This window comes from Plasmopara halstedii (assembly GCF_900000015.1).
Source record: "Plasmopara halstedii genome assembly, contig: Scaffold_292, whole genome shotgun sequence".
Lineage (NCBI taxonomy): Eukaryota > Oomycota > Peronosporomycetes > Peronosporales > Peronosporaceae > Plasmopara > Plasmopara halstedii.
This window is the reverse complement of record NW_020187213.1, coordinates 1,140,799-1,150,413: the sequence shown is the minus strand read 5'-3', so window position 1 is coordinate 1,150,413 and position 9,615 is coordinate 1,140,799. Positions and strand designations below refer to the sequence as shown.

The following is a 9,615-nucleotide window of genomic DNA, read 5'->3' as shown; positions in this document are numbered from 1 at the left end:
ATCAGCCAGCATCCCGCCCGCAACCTTCCGATCCCTCCCGCGCGGCCACCCGAGAGACCGCAGCAGACAGCCCCCACAGAAATCCACAAAGCCAATCCTCGCAAACTAATAGTCCCACCAACGGCCGGAGCCAAAGTGGCCGCCAAGCCAGCCGAGAAAACAGGCAGCCACGCAATACCGCACCAGCGCGCGTGACACCCCCCCTTTCGTGGTCGCCTCCTAAGCGGGAGCGACTCTAATGAATGAGCTCACGCCCAACCAACCGGCCCCCCAGCCACCACCGGTATCGTCTCAATCACGCGGTATGGCTATGCCATACGCCACTTTTTCTACTACGGGCAGCATGAATGCCAATGTTTTTAATCTTGCCGCCGCGGATCGAGCGAAAAGGTTGGAGACTGAACTCTATGTACACTTTTTTGCTTTTTATGTTGAAGCGACAAGACGTGCAGTCCCCCTTTCCCTCTATTTTCTAGCGGCAAGACCCTTTTCGTCTATAGACACCCCTCACCCCAGTCCCCGTCTCGTGATGGCATTATATGCGATAACGGCGACTGGGGGAGCGTCTCGAACAGGAGGAGTGGGGGCTCACATCGCGCGACTATTACTGCTGGCTAATTCTATTTTTCTCATGTTCTTTGCTTTGCAGTTTTCAAGGAGCTCATCGGGGCAGCGTGAATCTGAGTACAACGAAATACCAGTCACATTCGCATCAGTTGCAACAGGTGAATGACTACCACGCTGGACCCTACGCGCCACCAAACTATTCGTTACACAAAAGCCCACATAACAATCGATCAACTGGTCACAACGGAGGCAAGTTCGATTATGCCGATCAACATTATTCACCACAACCACCACCTCAACAACAGTCGTATATTGCACCATTTGGGTATCCGTCTTACACGCAAAATTACGGCCCCTCTGGAGATTACCAACAACACCAACAGCACCACCAGCATCAACAACAGCAACAGCAACAACCTACGCAACAGCACCAACAATATCATGGCGGTTACAATCAGGTTGAGGCAAATCCTTTGGGCATGTTGGTAACATCTGCGACGAACGCACAGGCATCTACTGATGCAATGCCTCATGAACCAGTCAATATTGGATTGAAAGACGGTGGTCATCGCAAATATCGTCAGTCCTATAATGTTATGCCAAATGATTCGTTTTTAAGCTCCAGTGGTGGCTACGTGCATGGAGTTGAGCGTCCTGGAAATGTGGTTCAGATAAAAACGACTCCGAGCAATACACAACAGTCGATGTATCAGCGGTCAAACTTGTTTGGCAACACGGCATATTTCTCGCAGCAACAGGTGCAGCAACAGCAACGCACGCAAGAGTCGACGCGACAGCATAATTCGCTGAACCTCGGCTCTTCCAATTCCAGTTATGAGGCAAATGGAAATGAATCTTCTAGTATGGGGAGGAGCATGAACAGCAGTATTGGGGGAATGTTTAGTGCTGGATCGCGCATCCCCCAGTTCAGTACAAATGCTTCGGGTCCTTCCTTAACGACGCGGCTAAAAGACGGAGATGTGGATATTTCGACAGGATCTTCATCTAATGGTAGCCACGTGTCGTATATGCAACAACAATCCGCTAAGTCACATGAATTGACGCATTCTACGTCGTTGTACGGTGATGTAGCGAGCTCGACAACCTCCATGTCAATGGAGGGCCTGTCTTCCGACGGCTCAGCTTCTACATCTGTCAACGCAAATGTATTGTACCCACCATCATTAGCCCCGCCATCATCGCAACTTAGCACAAGTGGCGAAGACACTTGCGGTTTGTGCAGTGGCGCTCATAGTGACAGGATCGCAGATCATTGTGGTCATCGCTTCCATGGTCAATGCTTGCACTCATGGGGAGGACTCACAACGTGCCCAATATGTGCACAGGTACGAAAGGTTTTAGGTTTACTCTATATTTCATGTACTTGATATTCGTATGCAATCTTAGGTATCAAACACGATCACAGGACTTTCGCAAAATGCCAGTGGCACTGGCTATGGTCTTGCAGGAGACAACATCACGATAGCACAGAATTCGATAGGAGAATTGCCGATAAATAGTGGTAATTCCCTCACCAACACGAACACCGGCAGCAATTCGGTTTCTATATCGCACCATTCATTGGGTCCGTCGCAAATGACAAATATTAACATCTTGCAAGTAAATAGTGGAGGACGGCCACCTCCGATTGACACGCGCATCAGTGATACCCATGTCGGCCCAACTTCATTGAGTGGTGGGAAACGCAGTGTGACTTCGACTCGCTCGGGATCCAGTAGTAGCGGACGTATACGCAAAAACAAGAAATTGAAAGACTGCTCGGTGCCAGGATGTGATCGCACAGTTCGTTCGCGTGGTTTATGCAAAGGCCACGGAGGAGGTCGTCGCTGTGGGTTTACTGGTTGTGGACTAAGCGACCAAGGAGGTGGTTTTTGCATCAGTCACGGAGGTGGTAAGCGTTGCCAACATGACGGGTGTGATAACTCAGCTCAGTCACGTGGATTATGCAAGCTGCACGGTGGGGGTAGTCGCTGCACAGTTCCAAATTGTACAAAAAGCTCCCAAGGACGCGGATTGTGTCGTGCACACGGTGGTGGTCGTCGTTGTATGGTTGAAGGGTGCAATAAGACAGATCGACGTGCTGGATATTGTGTTACTCATGGTGCTGATAAGAAATGTATCATTGCAGAGTGCTCCAAAACTGGTCGCATTGATAATATGTGTACTAAACACTATTTCGAACGCCACCCTGCACAACCACCAGGAACTGTTAGCACGACTCCCCCCCCAGTCATTACGGTAAATGCTAACACCAGCGCAGCGAGAGCTCGTGCTGAGCGAAAGCGCGCGGCTGAACAACAAGCCGTAGCTGCCCATTACGCGGGTATGTCTTCTGCCATGCTCGGATCCATCCCAAATACGTCGTTCGATGAGCGGGTTGGTGGAGCGATGACCAAAACAGCACCATTTTAGTTCTTGCCTTCTTGGCTTTGCAGTGTTGCTGTTAATGGCTTGTTAAATTAGTCATGAGGTTGTTTTCATGAAGTGGACTCATGTGGACCCATGATTGGACTGGAAGGTAATGACAGCAGCGAAGTGAGCTGAAGGAGGAAGGAATCGCGAAGGAGACCGAGGAATGTATTTGTAACGAAGAGAAAGAATTACACGTTTATAACCGCGGCGACTCGAGCGGTAAAGAGACTCGGTTGTTCGACGACTGAATGGGCAGATATGATGGATAATGAAGTGATAGAAACTAACATGATTGAAGACAAGTGAAATAATGGACAAAAGTCCAAGGCCGCATAAATGAAGAACGGCCACTTCAAAAATTGCGAAATGCGCAAATTGCCTAACCCCCGTTACCAAGTGAAAAGATGAAATTACAACTTTTGAAGAGCAAAATGCAAATGCAGTAAGTACAAAAAAAGAAATTGATCTCGCGATTTAAAATTCTCAGCGACGGCGGATGGGATGAAGATCACAAAATTCGTTACGGCGGCAAATGATGATGACGCGAGCGAGAACATAATCCCATTGCATATTGGAAAATTTAAGTGATGTAGTAGAGTGAGCGCCTCTCTAGAAATTAAATTGGGGAGAAAGTTGAGGAAATAACGAAGTTCACAGGTGAATATTGAGATCTCATGGCTTCGCATTAAACAAAACACTTCATTATACTATCAGAGTCTGCATAAGTGCAAGTTGTTGCGTGAGCTTTTGCTGCTTTTTAGTTGATGAAGCACGCCTGTCGATCACAGATTGAATTAGGTATTTCGTCTCATTTGCACAAACCTCTTTATCCAGTAAGCGAGAAACAAGACGCTGATCTTTGTCCGCGTCGACAGCGTCCATTTGTTCGCGCAGAAGTCGCTTGCGTTCAGTAAAATCCTCTTCCCACACTTGTTCTTTCGTCTCAACTTTAATTTCCTTTAGATTTGTTTCAGACGCACCTGTTTTTAGTACCACGTTCGCCTTTGCCGCTTGAATCCACTCAAAGCGGCTCCTCATCACAACGATTTGCTCATCCGTCATTTTGTCTCGCGTAATCACAGCCTTGGCGTCCTCTAGCTTCCCTAAATAAAGTAGTCGTGACACAGCCCCGTTTGTGGTACGATTCGACGCCTTTTCTGCCCAAGAAGCACGAACAATTTTAAATTTGAGCTCTGTTGCATTGTCTTGCTGAAGCTTCACTTCCTCCGTGCTCCAACAGGTAAGTTTCCATTTAATGCCGCTTGAAGTGCGACACAAATCAAGTGGTAAAATATTCAACGAAAATTCGGAATGTGCATTTTCGTCCACCGACGCGGGTGTGCGTTCTTTTGGTACGATAGAATCAAAGGTACTACGAAATGGACAAAGGGACCAAAGCACGTTTGGTACGACGCTGCTGGCTTGATCAATGCTTCCTTGAATTATATAGCTTTTTCCCGATGGTGCCTGCCCGTTCTCAATTGCAGAGACAAATGGGAGCTGAAGTACGCGAGTTTCCCCCCTGGAAGTAATTTCTCTGATTTGCAAAGGCTGGTTGGTGGCAGCATCGAAGATAGTAAGCTGAGGGACAAGATTGTCTAAGGGACCAGCATCACTTTGAAACTGAAACTGAAAACTTGTCCAGATCGATGTCTTCGGCGCCACGATCACATCCCGAAAACACAGTAATGAGCTATTTGGCTCGTAAACTCCTTCAAATGAGGTCACTTTCATGTTATGGGTTAGTGGCTTACTAAATTTCCATTCACTAGCGAGTGTGAGGTTCCATTTGCCCTCACGAACATGAAAATTTCCAGGAACGCAATCAACAACTATTGTGTAGGCTAGACGATTAATTCCGTCACACGTTGCGCAATCAAAGGCACTGGGAAGCGTGATCTTTGTACAGAGGGTACTGATTTCTTCGGTTTTACCTGTACGATCATTTACAATTGTAACATGCGAAAAGTTTTTAAGCAGATCTTCCGAGAGATGAAAATCAATATTAAGATCAGGTGATGATGGTGGCATGTCTTCGTCTTTCTGGGTTGATGAAAGAAGCTCGAAGCTATATTTGAGCAAGATATTCCATGTGTTTGGCAACATGACTGGGTATTGCCCGTCGCATTCCATCACATGGAGCTTAGATAGGCTGCGCCAGTACGTTGGAGCATCTTGAAGTACAATGTTGTGATCCGATTCGACTTCAATGCTGTAGCCATATCGCAAAGTCTGTTGCAGGTACAAGCGGTACACAATTTTGTCTTGATCCTCTGGCGAAATACTAATAAATCTGGAGAAGGTTGAGTCAAGTGTGATGATTGATGGTGGTGAAGACGTCGATAAAGTCATTTCGTCCTTCATTTCAATCAGAATGACACTGTCGTTGGCATCGATGCTGCGATGGTTGGCCATGTACGCCAAAGAGTTGCACATATGATCCTTTCTCCGATTTAATTCTTCTGGTGGCTGGATAGAAGTCAAAGAGGCTACAAAATTGACTCGTTTCTGCACTAGACCACTAGAAACGCTTCCAGAAAGCTGTTTCGAAAGATGTTTCGAAATTGGATCTTGCACTGTAATCACCACAAATTGCACACGCGGAGCTTCAAATGGCACAAGTGTTGCACTCAAATTATCGGATTGTTCAAATTCTGCATTCGGCTTCCATTCGCGAACAACTGTATCAGAGAACTGGAGCGGTGGGTGAATCAACAAGACGATCAGCTCGCTATATCCAGTCGATTCCTCTGATATGGTAACCGGAGCGCCTTGTCGAACAACCTTGAATATTGTGCTACCGAAGTCCCCGACAACATCCGTCACTAAAACCAGCTCACCAGGAGCCATGTGAGCGATTTTATTGACACCAACATAGCAGATAGCAGCGCAAGGCTAGCAACAATGTCATTGCAACATTCATATTTTAATCAAAATAACAAAGCACAAATACCTTGGGGTTGTTTTCAGTTGATGGCTTCTTCAGGGTCACAGATTGAGAATCATCTGTTGTCCCGTCCGCTAACCCCTCACTTGCGCTAATTCCCTCGCTATTTCCTTCAGCTTGCCTGGATTGTCGCGAGCTTGGTACGTACTGTATGAAAATACTTGCTTTACATACTACATCTAGAAAATCACCAACAAAACCTACCTCAAGAACTTGGTGAAACACGTTCTCATTACTAATGTCATTTTCAATATGCTCCCATCGAGAGACCTTCCAGCTAGTGAGCGCTAACATGGTCTGAATTACGTCCTGGCACATGTTTTGTTGGTGCCGAACTTCTTGATTTACAAGAGTAGAATGCAGCATATACATCGCTGTATACAAAGCTTTCACCAATAGACAAGGCCAGAGCTCATACTTTAATGAGCTTGAAAGGTATATATAGTTTCCGTTAGAGTCCAATGGTAACTTGTCGTCGATATCAACGCGGCGCCAGCGTCCAAGGACAAATAATTTGACACTGTATTTCCCCCCTGGATTGTATACTGGTTGTCCATCACTGTCTTGGGGGTAGATAGCTTGCCACAAAAATGGTACTGAAAAAGTTATACCATCGTGATTGCGTCTGTTGCTCGAATGGTACAACTGCTCGACAATTCGAAAATAGGATGCCATGGCGGAGTGGATAATGTCTCCACGAGGGATTTCAGGCTTATACACACTGTTTGGGGTGATTTCCATTCTTGGAGGAGGCGCCATTCCCCAAGGAGAAATTGTATAACTCAAATTCATGCTTGGTAACAGAATTTCATCTTCTATGCCATCATCTACTAAGTCATCGGAATCAAAATCCCCATTTGTCGGTCGCTCATTCACAATGTATGCAATAGCATCTTCAAAACTCATGTACACGAGCTCACGATGTTGCAGGTCTTGCTTTATGCGTTCCTCTTCTTTTGCCCATGCTTCCCAAGTCTCGAGTTGCTCGGCACTCCAACGTCTCTGGAAGTCTCGGGGAATGCGCAGCACGTGGTCGTGTTGCTGCAAAATTGCGGTTGGTGGCAAAGTCGAAGAGCTGTTTGATAAGCCACTCGATTTGTTACTTTTATAAACGCAGATCTGTCAGATCGAAACAACGAGCAAAATCAAACAGAGATCAAAAAGTGAAATAGCTGTTGTATATGCTGTACGTGAGTTTTCTTTTGAGAAGATAAGTTGCCAAAGCCTCCATTTTCTGTACCAAAAACAGTGCTTTTCTTTAAAGCAATTTTCGACTCTGGCTGTGGTGAAGAATACTCTTGCGTAATCATAGGCAAAAATTCAGACGGCCGCTTCCATGTGATTGTATCCGTTAGATCTTTTGCCTTAGTTTACAAATAAGCAGAGTGCGTCAACCGGTAAACATTTGTGGGCACTGGTAGGACACACCTCATCGGGCACAAGCACGCTTTTTGGCGTCAAAAAGTCGTTGAATGGCTGTTCCAATGTGCACCAATGTTCTGCAGCTATAACAAAAGGTAAATGATCTAATCACTACTCTCTGGTATATTAGAAATGTTTGTTGACGCACAGAGCGTTGTGGGATCTGTCCACTCTGGGAAAACCTCAGTCGGCATAGCATCGGTTCTCCAAAGCGGTGGAATCGAGGCAGTTGGTGGTAAAGTTTCTGGTGGACTAGGCTTGCGATAGCTGAGAGCAGTGTGTGGAAAATCAGACATTTTTTTCTCCGTCGTCAGCTTTATCGGCGCTGTCCTGGGCGGCATAATAAAAATCTATATTCAAAAGTCGTGAAATTGAAGTCACTCAATCGAGGTAATCGTGAATTAAACACGCAGAGAAGCAGTTGTTGATATGATCTTTGTCTTCTCTTTTGGAGGCACGAGTTGGTTTGTACTCATGCTTCCATTCCTTGTGCACTTTGAACCACGCCCGCTGACATTCTGCTTCCTTTTGATTGCGCTGAGTCGGGAGAACAGCACACACTTTCTCATAATGTTGCATGAAACCTTCGTTGGAAAATTTATGTCAAACTTGTCAAATTAGCCTTACCATAGGCCTCTCTCATCATTGAATGGGTATCAACGTAAGCCGTAGTCACCATAAATTTAGCAAGAAATTTAAAGGTTAGCCGGAGAATAAACCAAATCTTCCTCATTGCCGAGCAAAGACGAAACCAGCGCCTAACGTATCGCTTCATGTTGGACAACAGCAACTTTACTTAAAATGAATAAATGACATATTCTCTGTTGCTTGTTTACTTTTGCTGAATTGATTGCGCCATGTTTTTCACCATGTTGGAGCGCATAAGCATCATGGTTTGGCTTGATAGATGGACTGTATGTAGTACATTTTTAGCCTGAAGGTACTATGACGGTCATCTTTAGTATATCAGTAGCTTGGGCTCGAGAAAAATTATACGGTGTTGGAATCAATTACTTCAATATTCGAAATTTGCTCCTCCTCATATCAGAGGCATGTGCGATCGCCGGTTCGACATTCAGCTTTGAGCAGTTCTGACACCTTCACGTTTTGAGGCCTCAACGGGCTGGATAATCGATGACACTGGTTTAGCGATCTCAGCGACGACTGGTGACATTTCTGGATCTATATTACTCACCGCGCCAGACATTTTCTGATCAAAATAATAGAATGCTAGCCGCATCGTTCTCGCTGGATCCCTTCACACTGCACCTGTTTTGACGTCCTAAACGAATTATGGTTATTGGTTTTTAATCTAATCACTAAGTGAAGATCACGATCATATTTTTTCAACAACGCATTCGAATTATGCCTTTGACTAGGCTTGATTTTGAATGCAGTAGGGGGTGGTTGAATTTGTTTATCGTTTGCTACATACATTGCTGCATGGATATCCTCGATTTAAACTATTTTTTTTGCTATATTTGCTTCGTCGAATTTTTCTTACTGCTTAGCAAGTTTTGATCATTGTATCCTTGTTATATATCTTCACAGTGATAGGAGTGTTTCTTATGGTCTTCAAACAAATGCGACTCACACCGAGACCTCCACATCCATGCAACCCCCTTCAAAACTGCGATGTAAAACGGACTTGCAGGTAGCTCTAACTTAGCAGTCCGGGCTTACAAAACGCACTGATATAAGTTTCGTGCGTTTCTACCAGAAGAGAAAACGAGTGCTTCTTCTAGGTGCCTAGCTAACTTGGCTATTCTACGAGTACGTATCGTAGGTTTAGTGACACTTAGTTTGTACTTTATGTACGTTTTTTACTATCTCTTATAATACAAGAAGCTTTCTAGTCGTGAGCGCAGTGAGTGCATCTTCTTTGGAAAACGGCGAGATTTTATGTGGCCGGAAGAGGGCGGAGATGTTTGCTCAAAACTCGGAAAGCCACGCGACCGCTCTCGTCAAAAAACACTTTGTCTTCTCACCATAAATTTCTTCGAGCAAACCGGTCGCGAATACCATGCTTTTTATAAGTGCTAGAGTTGAGCTACTTCTTTTGGTGCACGGAAGAAGACTTCCTGTGAAAGTATGTTTTGTACAACAGACATGGTTACTGCAGAAAGTGGAGTTGAATTCAAGCTCAGTGGTTGATTGTGGAGCGTACAGAAGACAAAATATGCAGCTGGGCTGCAGTAGCTTTGCGCTTGAGGAAACGTCTTTAGGTCACCGACCTTTCGTTCTTG

At 45.3% G+C, this 9,615-nt stretch overlaps 2 protein-coding genes across 2 annotated transcripts in view; one reads left to right on the top strand and one right to left on the bottom strand.

The window, feature by feature from the left end:
• The window catches only part of PHALS_06064 (hypothetical protein PPTG_04890), a gene marked incomplete at both ends in the record, with an annotated part of 3,847 nt that extends 847 nt beyond the window's left edge, over positions 1 to 3,000 (top strand). Inside the window, 4 exons of the mRNA XM_024723412.1 lie at positions 225 to 390; positions 650 to 1,578; positions 1,660 to 1,913; positions 1,975 to 3,000. Of these exons, the coding sequence (XP_024574391.1) occupies positions 225 to 390; positions 650 to 1,578; positions 1,660 to 1,913; positions 1,975 to 3,000 (2,375 nt within the window). The remainder of the gene's footprint in view (positions 1 to 224; positions 391 to 649; positions 1,579 to 1,659; positions 1,914 to 1,974) is intronic.
• Positions 3,001 to 3,702: 702 nt separating this feature from the next.
• On the bottom strand, positions 3,703 to 8,048 carry PHALS_06063 (Cytosolic Ca2-dependent cysteine protease (calpain), large subunit (EF-Hand protein superfamily); the record flags this gene model as incomplete). Its single annotated transcript, XM_024723411.1, has 8 exons — positions 3,703 to 5,895; positions 5,954 to 6,094; positions 6,152 to 7,066; positions 7,138 to 7,311; positions 7,376 to 7,452; positions 7,518 to 7,699; positions 7,779 to 7,929; positions 7,997 to 8,048. 8 exons carry the CDS (start codon positions 8,046 to 8,048, stop codon positions 3,703 to 3,705), a joined length of 3,885 nt encoding a protein of 1,294 aa, XP_024574390.1.
• Positions 8,049 to 9,615: the final 1,567 nt, after the last annotated feature.